We start from the raw sequence: 13,127 nt of genomic DNA, 5'->3' as shown, positions 1-13,127 counted from the left end.
GTTTCAAAATCTTGAATTGCTTCAGGAAAAAAGGTATCCCTCTTTCTTTTACCAGAAACCACCTTATAAGAAGGATAAATAACCAGAATTAACCCCAGACCCTGTAAACTATTCATGTCATTTGAGCAGAAGCAGATATGTGTTTAGTTTTCTGTTTATTTTTGACAGGAAGATTAGGGCCAAAAGAGTTATTAATGGTGGCAGCAGCTTTCCCAAGAATGGGCACAACATTCTGACTAAACAGGGAAGCCTTCCCTGTTCCCTCTCTCTGGACCAGCAAGAGTCACTCTCCCTTGGCCACTGCGAGAACCCCAACAACTACAGAGGATGTGGTTAATTCCCTGAGCCCATAGTGACTGTAGGTGCTACACCAGAGGGATCCGGGGTAAAAGATGAGTGGTCTGAGGAATACAAGCTATGGCCAAGGCAGAGTCACCTATCTGTGTATGAGGCGAATTGCTAGCCTGATGTGGTGCAAATAATAACTTTTTTTGTGGCTTGAATCAGATAACTGTGGGACCAGTAGTTTGTTCCATGTTCAAGCTGAAAACTGTGCCTCTTTAGTAAGAAAAACAAATAGCAAAAAACAGTAAACATTTAAAGTATTTAAAAGTAATTTTTCACACAAAAACACAGTAAAAAGCACAGTAAAACATTTTCCAGCCAAAAAAATAAAATAAATACAATTTCTCCACAGAAAAATGGTTTTCAATTACTTTAAACAATATTTAAATTGACAGGAAAAAGTGTGCTCCCATTTAATACCACAGTTAAGTCATTCTATTAAATCACAAACTCCTATCTTAAAAATAAATTTGATAAATGGAAAAAATACAATAAAACAACATTTTTTTAATGTGGAAGATTCTTCCCCAAAGAGAACTTATCTGCCCAGCAAATGAACAGCACAAGCTGAAAATCAATCTTTGAAAGTCTGCAGAGGAGTGCTCTCTTCAATATCAGGAAAGCTCTGAAGCGCTTGGCACCCAAATCTGTCTTTTTAGCGCGAGTTAACAGTTGGGAGCATGGAAGGTGCCCCAAAGCTTTGTAAGTAGGCTGGCTGTTATATCTTTGGTAGGATACAACCCATACAGCTAAGGCTACAGCAGCAGTGTTCAATATGATGAACATATCCACAACCCTCTTAAATACACTAATTCCACTATTGCATACCTACAGAAAAGGTCAAATACCCACAACACTGAAGCCTGTCCAACTGCATAAAAACCCACAGTGTGATTCCAAATCCCTGGCAATAGAATTGCAGGGGTAGTTTGATAAATAGTAATACATCTGTAAAACACACCATACAACACTACAGTCTTTTAACATACATACATACATACATACAATCATTAATAAATACTGTTTAAAAAGAATGGCAGTTTCACATAAAAATCTTATTAAAATGTAACATTCACAGAAACTACCATTTGATTTAATGGATGGGTAAAACCAGACACTGTTGAACTACTGTTGACCCAAATCTGCACTTCCCTTTTGCAAGCAGTAAGATGTATGAAATTCCAATTTCACAAATATATTCATCACATGAAAGTTGCTGCACCAACACGTACTCTTCCTTTTAAGCCAGTTACATGAGTAGCACCATCTTTTAGCGTATCTTTTAAAGACTAGCTGGCACTGTTGTGGGCATGCCCAGATTAAGACCCAGGCACCCTGGGTTTGGATAGTGCCCCAGGTGGTGCAGCAGCCACTAAGGAGAGACAGGAATGAGTAACTGCTGCTGCTGGCTTACCCATTTTTCAGAAAACTGGAGGCAGACTAACCCACTTCTGGCATCCAGTGGAGGCTAGGACATACCACAGCAGTGTGTAGGGCCATGGTGTGCACTTTGTGTGCAAAACGCAGTGCATGCACATATATAGAAACATGCATACATCACAGAACTGGTGCTCTGTCAAATCTGTGAGAAGATGGATTAGGTGAATTACAAAAAAATCTCCTTTGTTGCATGGGCATGGTAGGGCTGCCTGGAAGTTCTCCAGCCTGAGGACAGCTGGGCTTTCTACCTTTAAATGTTTTAGGCACTGGGCTGGGGTTAAGTTAGATACTCAGACCACTGAGACAAGGATGTTTCTGGTGTGATGCATTATAGGACAGGCCCAAGCTGCCTTCACAGCTGCCTGAATAGTGTCCCCTCTAGCTGTCTGTAGCATGAGTTGGCAAACATGAGGGAAAAAGACCTAGGAAAAAATCTTTTATATTCTTACTTCGTTTGCAATAGAATGATATCCAATGCTATTTAATATATATATTAGACACATATCACTACATGCCTGACTTCTCTAACTATACTCCTTATGCTGCTGTGTCAGTGGCTTAAGCTGTAGCATAAGGGAGTAGCTTAGGAGGGTGTCCACTGAAAGACTGAGGACCATAACTGTGATCCTCAGAACAGTGTAACTGTATGCCTTATTAGAGGGGAATATATACTAATTCCAATACTACAATATCTTGGAGTATTCCCCTTCTCCAAAGTACAGTGATGTAAGAGTTAGTTGATATATAGCAGGGATGAGGGTTGTTTACAGCCCCCACATTGGTGGGTGTGAGTGGAGGGTAAAGCCCTCCTGCAAAAATGTTTTATAGATGCAAAAGTTAAGTTCTGAATTCATTCTTCTTCTGTTTTTTTTTTTTCTAACTAGAATCTCAGAGTTTATTTTTCAAAGTGGCAGGACGGATTTTATCAGGTTTTGCACTTATGATAAGCAGCCAAGCTTAGGTATTGATTGTACCAGTATTGTTTGCATCATTAACACTCCTTCCTTCTCTGTCAAAGACGCTATATTTTCTATTTTCAGTTTGTCACCTGCTTTCGGAATGCATCCAAATGTGTCTACTGTAACCCTTTTATCCAAACCAACTAACTATAGAAAAAAGTTCTTGAAATTATATCAGCAGCCTTATTTCCACAGATGTTTCATCTGTCCTTCCATATATTCTTTTATAAACACTTAGGATAACTTGTGTGACTGCAAAACATTTCTGCAAACTGTAATCATTTTCTTTCTAAATAACCTACAACCGAAGTTCTGTTAGTTTTGTACTGCTGTATGTCTAAAAAAGTTGAGTGTCACTGTTGACAGAGGAAATTAAAACTAATGAACTAAAATTATTTAAATGAACATATAAATATGTCTAACTAACATCTACAAATTATTCTTCACACAATAAACACATCATTAATACAAAGCATATACAGCAAAACATTCTGTGCGAATAAAAAGTTTTCCCAATGCATTGCTTCCACACCAAATTTTCTGGACTTAGTAACTGACAGCTATGTGAACTGCCAGTTAAAATAACTTTATACAGCTTGCCAACCAAGTTTATGTACAAAGATGTGATACAGTTATGGGTGCCTTTATGGCCCAGGTTATTCTAATACATGGAATGTGGCTCTCCAAGAAGAAGACTGTTTAGTTGCACACACTGCTTATGTGGAAAATGTTTTATTGGGTATATCATGTATATGATAGCTCTGTATGTTCAGAAACCAGAAACCACTGGAATAGGTACAGTAGCAGGACTAATTCCTAATCTGCATAAATTACACTACATTACAGAAAATATGTTTGTGTCATTCACTTTCAGGGTTGTTTCACTTAGGTCATTTTCCTTTTATGATATAACTGCTTAAACACCTTTCATCCAGTTTCACCACACGTGTATAACCTTACATTTTTAGTATTAAAATACACAAGACCCATATGGGTGATACTAAGGAAATGTTTTTATTTATTTATTTATTTATTTTTAGCTGGGATACAGGATCTAAATTGCCTAGAAATAGTAAAGCCTTAATTAGTTTAATTCTGGTAGCTGCTAAAAAACAGAAATCAAACTCTAAACCAACTGTATTTGAAGTTGTGAATATTGTAACAAAGATAAAAAAAACGGAAGTGGAATCTTTGGAAAAGAGTAAGAGCTAATCACATACAAAAAATGGAAATTGTGTTTACACTACATGCAGAATAATGTTTTAGAGGAAGAGTGAGGTTAAGGTTAGGCAGGAATTGATCAATTTATATAATACTGGATTGATGATAATTGTATAAAAGTATATGTGATGTGTAATGTTTATAACTGTGAACATGATAACGTTGTTTGTTTTCTTTTACAAAAATGCATGTTTTTCTAAGTTTTAAGTGATAATTCAATAAAGGTGTTAAAAAATAAAATACAGAAGACCCATGTTTGAATCCTCCAGACATTAAAATTAAAATTTACATTACATATCTGAAAATAAGCTTGCCTTAGTTCATCCTTCTTGATTAAACAATTCATCATTACCAAATTTTCCCAGTTCTGAAATGTCAAATCCTAACAGTGTTTCTTCATTAAGAAACAATGACATCCATATAATGTTACTGAAAATACTAAAGCTGGAACAAGTCAGACTTTTCTATGGAAAACATCTCTGCACTTGAAGATCTTGTCTAAATTGTTCATAACAATTCTGCAAAGAGCAATTCTTTATAAGATTTCCTGACTGCCTTTTATTTTATTACTGATTCTTGAACACAAGAGTCTGAACCTGTTGACTATTTTTATTTCTTATACATGAAGGATGCAGTTATTAATTTTACCAGTAGACAGCATCTTTGTCTCCTTTATGTTAAGGTGCTATCCTTTTTCAAGACTATGATGTTTGATCTGGTCAAGCAGATATTAAAAAAAAAAGTGTAACATCATTAGCAGAACAAAAGTTCCTGATAACTCTTCCACCAATTTTCACACCTCATGCTTTTTTCTTCATACAGTCCCACTTCTCTGTATGATTTGTGAACAGGTATGAGAAATGATACAGTCTTGTACAATCATTAGTGACTCGACCATTCTGTTTCTCCTGTCTGAACTGTTGCTTCTTGGTTGAGGAAGAGGTTGTGCATTAAGGACTAACAGTTGTCCTGGTATTCCCATACTTCTTAAAATTGCCCAAAGTTGTTCATGATTTACGCAAAGGCTTTGCTATATGAAACATGCACAGATATCCTTTAATATTCCTCTGTCTATTTAAGGATCTATCTCACTTTCACAATGATGTCTTGTGAGATCAGAGTGATTATGTGATATTTTCCAATCAGATGGATCACCTTTCGACAAAGACTGGTATGAGTCTAGACCTAGTTCAGTCAGCTGACCATGAATATGTCTTCCAAACCTGCAGGCAGAGCTGGGTAAGTAACAGCCACATCCAAGTGAAGTAATACGTCAAAGGGAATACCATCAATGTCCAGTACTTTTTGGTAAAACTTTCAATGCTTCTTCTAAATATTTCACCCCCAACAGCTCTTAATTACAGGATATAGGAAAAAAAGCTTTTGATCTGTTTGATCATTATAGTACAGTAAACTGATATTCCTTCCACATTTTCTTGACATCAGCATCATTCACCAAAGGTCCTTCACACCTTAAAGCATTTATGGAAGAATTTGACAGCTTATATAGACCATGTATTCCATTTTTAATTCAGAAAGATTTTAAAACACTCCTGGATGCCGATTTAGACAGGGACACCACAAGACAGATATAAAATGCCTGAGACTACTAAGCATTTTCATGATTTAATAAGTGACTTGGTTTTAGTAAACACATTCATGCTTTAAACCTTTCAAGAACACACTATACTTTTTTGTACATGCCTCTGAATAGTTAACCATCCCGATTATATTTTTATTACTGCCTTTAAACTGTGTGATTTTATAGCAGTACAGCATGACACATGCATTTTCAGACCATAATTACATTTTGCTAGATATGTTGAATTTAAGGGCAACAGACCCACTGCAATCTTGAAGGTCTGCTTGTGTTTTTACTTAACTCTAAAACTGAATAAAATCCTGACCTCTACTATTAAAGAGTTTTGGGAAAATATTGAGTCTCAGCAAAACCAAATATTAAAAATATGTAAAAATTTTAAGTTTATTAAAAGAATTGCCAAGGTTATAGGCTATAAACATAGACATTATAAACAAGATACAATTCTCCAACTAGAAAAAAAAGTATACATAAAGGGGCATGGAAGTCTAGAAAAATAATTAATTTGTAAACTCTTAATATAAGAAAGATAAATTATTAGGAAAAGGTGAATGTTTATCCCTGCCAGAAAGACTAAGAAGGTAATATACCAAGAGATACTTTAAAAATTACTAAATTTTTACACTTATAAATCACAATATAATTTGGTTGGCCTTAATAACCCAGATGGCACACACATTTTTTCCAACTTCTTCATCTAAATGAGCAGGAAATAAAACTTATGAACCTACCCAATATTGTAGATGGAATTGTGAATAGTATTAATAGTCTTTTTAACAGTAAGATCCAAACTCTTTGAACTTCCTGCAGAATTATATACAGTATGTATTTCCAGTTGGAATTTCCCAGTAAACAAATGTCAATAAATCTGACTATTCATGTGCATGTACCTGTGCCTACACCTATACATTTAAACTAATACCGGATTTGTAATGCATATCTTTCTAAGCAGTGCATTTAATAAACTAACAGTAACCACTCATTTGTTTTTGGTATATGAAACGGTTTCCTATCTTTTTCCTTAGTTTCTCAAGTTGTCTCACTCTCTCTGTATCAGCTCTCCAGAAAATAAAATAGTATATTCACCTTGATACCATCTAACACATTAGTCAGGAGTGAGGAAGGCCACAGTCTTCTGAAACATGTAACAATTCCTCCTTGTAAATATCATCATATAACTTTTCTCCTTTGTTTATCTTCAAAGCCAGCCAGGCAACTTCACATTTGCTCCTCGTTCTGGTCATTGTTCTTTGAAGAACAGAGTCATTGAGCATCATGGATCAACAGTTAAGCTAACTCATAAAATTAAATGTTACATATCATTATATAGGATAAAATGTATACGTTTTGTGAAAAAAATACCTTGCAAGGGCACCTAGTGAGGTCCAAGATGTAAACTGGATAAAGGGATAAGTGACTGACATGTGTACTTAATACTTAGCGCATTTAGGTTTGAGGTTTGGCGGTATTAACATCTACCCACACTGAAGAGGTATGTAAAGCCATAATTCTAGTTGGCAAACACTAGGTATCAGAAAGATTGCGCTTGTTTTTTTTTCACTCACTCCCATACTCACCATTATGCCCTACACACCGAGTTGCTCAGTTGGCCCACTTGTTCCCCAGAGACAAGCACCCTATGGCCCATTCCAGCCAAGTGAACTGGGAGTGGGTGTCAGCATCCACACATCAGGAATTGGGTCACCACTCCTAACCCCATCTCCACAGAGGCTTATGATCTTTACAATTGATGCTTGTAGAGGGTGCATGCCAGTTGCCATGGGTGCCAGCCCCACTGTAACCAGTACATCACTGCAGCATAGGCTTATTTTTGCAGGTGACACACCTGCATACTTTCATATAAATGGATCATTTCTATCCTCCCATGCCATACCTTCAGTTCCACTAGTCAGACACAGGTCATCCGATGTGGAGTTAGGGCTTCAGCACTCTGTGCCTTAGGGCTAGGGTGATTATAGCAGGCTTGAATACATATTTTTGAAGATTTTTTGTCATTTATATTCAACATCTGGTCAGTTCAATTTCATTGTTTTGAACTATGGAAAACCCATGATTATTATGGAAGTATAAAGGTAATAATATAACTTGGCATGTGCCAGCTACTTGCAGTAACTTGTTCACACTAGGTAATATTTTTCTAAATGCTTTATTGCATTGCTTACAATATAATTTGGTATGGGAGGAACTTTACATGGATATTCTAACTTTAAATTGTCGAGTTAAGGACTACAACTTGGAAGCCTAAAAAGATACAGTAGCGTTAATGTCTTCCATGTTAAATTGCTCTTATAGTTACTTGAGCCAGAGAATTCTGAGTTTTGGTACGCTGCTGTCTTTATTAGATTACAATTCTTTTACTCATGTTATTCCTCCATTTTTCAGTACTAGTAATGAGTTATTGCACTTAAGAAAAAAGATATTTCCTTCAGCCTGTGTGGCCACTGACAAGGTGATCTTTTGGCTTGCCTTGCTACTGAAGTTTAATAGTGTGATAGCCTGAGGAAAGAAGCTGTTTCTGAATCTAGTCATTTTGCAATCTATGTTTCTGTAGCACTTGCCCAAACACAAGCAGGAGAACAGTCCCTGAGCCGGGTGGGTACAGTCTTTAACAATCTTTGTGACTCTTTTGAGACACCGTGCAGAGTGCAGAATCTGTATAGACAGAAGCATGGACCTCATTATTCTCTCTGCCACTTTCACCACCCTTTGAAGGGTCTTTTGATCCATGTCCTCGCAGTTTCCATACTAAACTGTGATACTGCTTGTCAAGATGCTCTCAATGGTGCCTCTACAGAAGGCTGTGAGCACCAAAGATGGGAGGTTTGCTTTCCTCGACCTGCATAGGAAGTGGAGTCTTTGTTGTGCTTTCTTGACAATGTGATTAGTATTGATGGACCATGTCATGTCTTCTGCGATGTACACCCCTAGGAATTTGGTACCCTTCACCCTTTCAACTGTTTCTCCCTTGATTGTGAGATGGAACTATGTCATCCATTTTCTCCTGAAGTCTACAGTTACCTCTTTGGTTTTGTTTATGTTCAGAGCCAGGTTACTGTTGTCACACCACTCAATCAGATATTTCACCTACTCCCTGTATGCTGTTTCATCACCATTGCTGATTAGGCCTACGACTGTAGTATCATCAGTGATTTTGATGATGCGATTTGAGCTGAACCTGGCTGTGCAGTGGTGGGTCAGCATGGTGAACAGCAGAGGACTGAAAACACATCCTTGAGGGACTCCCATGCTCAGTGTAAGGCTATTTGAGGTGTTATTGCTAACTCTTACTCTTTGCAGTCTGTCAACAAGGAAATCCAAAATCCAGTTACACATAGGAGTACTGACCCCATGTGAATCGTTTCTCTATCAGATGTTGTGGTGTGACTGTGTTAAAGGCAGAGCTGAAGTCAATGAATAGCAGTCAGATGTAACAGTTTTTGTTTTCCAGATGAGTTAAGGATGTGTGCAGTGCCACTGAGATGGCGTCTGCAGTGAAGTAGTTGGACCGACAAGCAAACTGGAGTTTATGGAGGAAAATTGGCAATTGGAGCAAATTGGAATTAAACTACCTCAGGTCAGTGAAATGGTACCTGCTATCTACATCAACTTCTCTTTACAGACAACTGTAATAACATTCTAGCAGCATGATCACAGCACATTCCATCAGAGCCGTCAGGCAGATGTCACCTATACTCAAGTTAGCGAGTATGAGGAATGGGTGACTGCTACACTTCAACAAATAATACTGATGCAGAAAAAGAACAGGCAAGGCAAAGCAAAAAGGCACCATAAACAGAACAGAAGATCATTTCTGTTAATAGAAATCAAGATTTTTAGGATGTATCCATTTATTATATACTTGGTGCATACATTTACATATGTTTCATGTTCTAAGAGACTATCAGCTAATAATACTCACGCATCTTGCACGACTTTATGAAGTGATTTTTTTTTTAAAACAGAAGAGCTACACAGGCATTACCTTGACCCTGTCCTTGCTCAATACACGTATACAATATATCTGTTACTGGAACAACAATGTAAAATTTGAACAGCACCAGTTTAAACATTTTACATCTCTGGTGGAATAAACACAAGTTAGTGTACAAACAGCAAACCATGGTGGCTACTATAGGTTCTCGTCCAGCTTACGGTAATACACAATAGCAAAAAAAAAAATAACCAAGACTAGCTGATGGTAACAACCTCCTGAGAGGTTGCACAGCCCAGTGTGTGCAAGACTGAAACAGCCCAAATCCAAACCAACCTTACCAGGGTGTGGTGGAATTTAAAACATTCTGGAAATCTACAAACTCTATTGGCAAATCATATAAGATAAGGAAATGTGAAGTGCCTGCCTAGTCATTCAATAACAAAAGGTCAACAATCACTGCATACAGTTCATCTAAATGTTAGATTACTTATGAAAGTGTATTTATATGGTACTGTATTACAGCTCCATTTGCTTACTGAAGGTTTAACTTCCCCAGTACAACCCAGTGAGTGCAGCTCAGTAAAAGAAAATTTCATGAGCTCGATACAAAATTCTTATACTTCACTAGTAGCTTGTGAGCAGGAAAAAAAAACTTTGAATGCTACCAATGGGCTAAATCACACAAAAATGAGAACTAATTTCTGAGTGAGCTACCTTTCCAAGAGGGTTATTTGGGGAGTTAATGACAATTGCCTTGGTTTTCGCAGTGAACTTGGCAGCTAGTTCTTCTGGATCCAGCATCCAGTCTCCACTTGACAATGGTACTCCTTCCTTCAAGGATTTCTAGGGAAAAATGACAGTGTAAGAAAAGCTGTCTAGTGATTCAGTACTTACATAACTAATGCGTCTGTCTTTTATTTTCAGAACACAAATAAACTGGACAAACACAAAATCAACCACTAATCTTGCATTCCCATCAGAGTGCAATACGTAACTGTTATGCATCAGTAATTCCATAACTTTCTGAATCCTAACAGAAACTGCATTCGTTCAAAAATACATAAAGTGTATTCCTGCCAAAAAATTCAGAAAGTGGAATGTCTCAGTAGAAGCAAAGATGAGGAATTCTTTGGAATCTGACACTTTAGACAAGATCATCCACCTTGCATTTTTCCTTATACTAACTGCCAGTATTACCCTCAGTCTGCTTTTTTTCCTATGTTCTATACTGAAAAAAATGCACTAAAAATTATAACAGAGTGACAATAATGACTGGAAATAATTTATTTCTTTTCATATTAGTTAAGAGAATTAACAGAATTCCCAAAAGGACAGGCAGTAGAAGGTATAAGATATCAAACTTTAACTAGCACACAATTACATACTTAAACTGCGTATGTACCCATTATAATAGTAAAATATGTAAAGAGGTATAATTATATATATATATATATATATATATATATATATATATATATATATATATAAAACATATTACTCATAAAAAGCTAATGAAGTTAATTTCTACAAAATATCAGACAAAAACTAAGATAAAAAGCATTAATAACATGATCAAACAGCATTGAATAAAACATATAACATCGTAACTCAGGATCAGATGATAGGAATTAGGTTGAAGTAATGAGGGAGTAACAAAAATAATAATTAATGGTATAATTCCCTGAATTTCACTTAATAAAAATGGAATTCCATTGCAATATTTGTACCTCGCTCACGTGCATTCTTTTATACAAGTATCATCAATCCAACATTACATACATTGCTCAGTTCCTACCTTCCCTTAAACATCATTCCTAATCCAGAACATTATTCTGCATGCATTGTTCCCACAAATAAAGTTATTTCTACATAATCTCATCCTTTTCCTTTCTAAAGATCCCACTTCTATTTCGTTTATCTCTTGTACAATATTCAATACTTCATATACAGCTGATTTAAATTCTGATTTCCATTTTCTAGTAATTATTTTTTGGAACCAATAGCAATTCAGATCCTGTGTCCCATCTCAAAAGAATAATTTCCTTAGTTACATACATTCCTGCCCCCAGTATTTCTGACAGAGTACTCTTTAGGGAATTTTTAAAGCCTGCCAACTTATATTCCCCAAAACATATTCCTGCTTACCCTTTTCTTCCCCATCACACCTTCAACATTTGTTAACTACCAGCGGAACAATTCTTTGATACCTGCTTAGTGCATAAAAATACTGTTGCAAGCACTTCCAAGCATAAATTCCAAACTTTCTGGCCTTTGTTGCATACTTGGGAGCCTTACACATGTCGTCCTATTTCTCCCTTGTAAACTGCATTTCCATTCTGTCTTCCCAATCTTTTCTAACATCTGATTCATTCATATAGTTATCAATAAATATCTTATATACCCTATTAATTATCTCTTTTTCAACAACAAATTCTAGAGGCTACTAAAAACTCTACTTGAACAGGTCTTTCATCTAGGACTCCCTTATCCCTTTCTCTTTGCCTATACTCTGATATCAATCTCTAGTATGGAACTCATCTAACGTGCAGTCCAAACTTCTAGACCTCATCCCATTCTATTATTGTTTACTCTCTAATTGTTTGATCCCAATACCTTAATTCCTTTGTCAGTTTTCTCCAGTAAATTACAGGCCCCTCCTGCCTGTATTCTGAGAGCTCTTAAATTAATATCAGATATTACTGCTGGATTAGCTTGTAGGATGACATCACTTTTTGTCACCTGACTTTAGTTCCCAAGCTAAACCTCCCTTTTGCTAGAAACTACCAGCATTTACCATCTCCCAGTGAAAACACATAAACAAGGATTCTCTTCTCTGTATCCCTATTTGCAGTCATCCCTGTTGGCAAATATCTCCTTTCCCCATTGCCATTTTATCTCAGCATGATTTTGAAATAGTTACTGGAAGCGTGCCACAGTTTTCAATTAAATGCACATGTTCCTGTGAAAACAATTTCTACCCAGTCTTGCCCATTATTCTACATTGGGAAATAATATGCAAACCCTGTTTGAGTTCCTACTACTGAATTCATGTCTCCCATACCAAATATTTTCTAAATTTCTTCAGAAATCTACCCTCTTTTGTTATATTTCCCCTTCTAGGTCCCTTTGATATATCCTCACTATTGCAAATCAAGTTCTAATCTCCACCTATAAACAATATTTCTGACTGAAAGCTGATTATGTCTCCCAAAACTTTCTTAAGCTCCATAACAGTTTTTAGTGTAATATAAATGCATCCTAGTATAATCCTCCACTTCTGCATATGCATGAAGGAATCTTTGTAAATTTCACTCAGAATACAATGTACAAAATATCCCTGGTCAACTGCCTTCAACTGCAGACTTCTCGTCTCCCACTGACAGCATTTACTAATGGAAAAAAAATATCTTTGCAGATGCAAATGAAATTAGCATTTTCATGTCTTTCATCATTTTGTCTTATTAGTCATGCCTGTTTGTTTACAAAACAAAAACTTGTTTATAACTTAAGGCAAGGACAACGGTCTAGACAGCTACCCTTCTTGTTAACTTAAACTTGATTCTGTTCAGCTCTTCTTATCTTGTCATAGTGTATAGCCTATATTTAT

General features: G+C 36.3%; 1 protein-coding gene across 7 annotated transcripts in view; it reads right to left on the bottom strand.

The window, feature by feature from the left end:
- Positions 1-13,127, bottom strand: part of KYAT1 (kynurenine aminotransferase 1) — a 1,131,910-nt gene that overhangs the window by 270,189 nt on the left and 848,594 nt on the right. For all 7 annotated transcript variants that reach the window (XM_044058797.1, XM_044058798.1, XM_044058802.1 and 4 more), the window contains one exon: positions 10,235-10,363. In XM_044058797.1, the coding sequence (XP_043914732.1) occupies positions 10,235-10,363 (129 nt within the window). The remainder of the gene's footprint in view (positions 1-10,234; positions 10,364-13,127) is intronic.

The sequence above is a fragment of the Protopterus annectens genome, chromosome 16.part0, assembly GCF_019279795.1.
Source record: "Protopterus annectens isolate FY-2018-M chromosome 16.part0, PAN1.0, whole genome shotgun sequence".
Taxonomy (NCBI): Eukaryota; Metazoa; Chordata; order Ceratodontiformes; family Protopteridae; genus Protopterus; species Protopterus annectens.
Note: the sequence above shows the minus strand (reverse complement) of the source record. Positions and strands in the feature narration are given on the sequence as shown.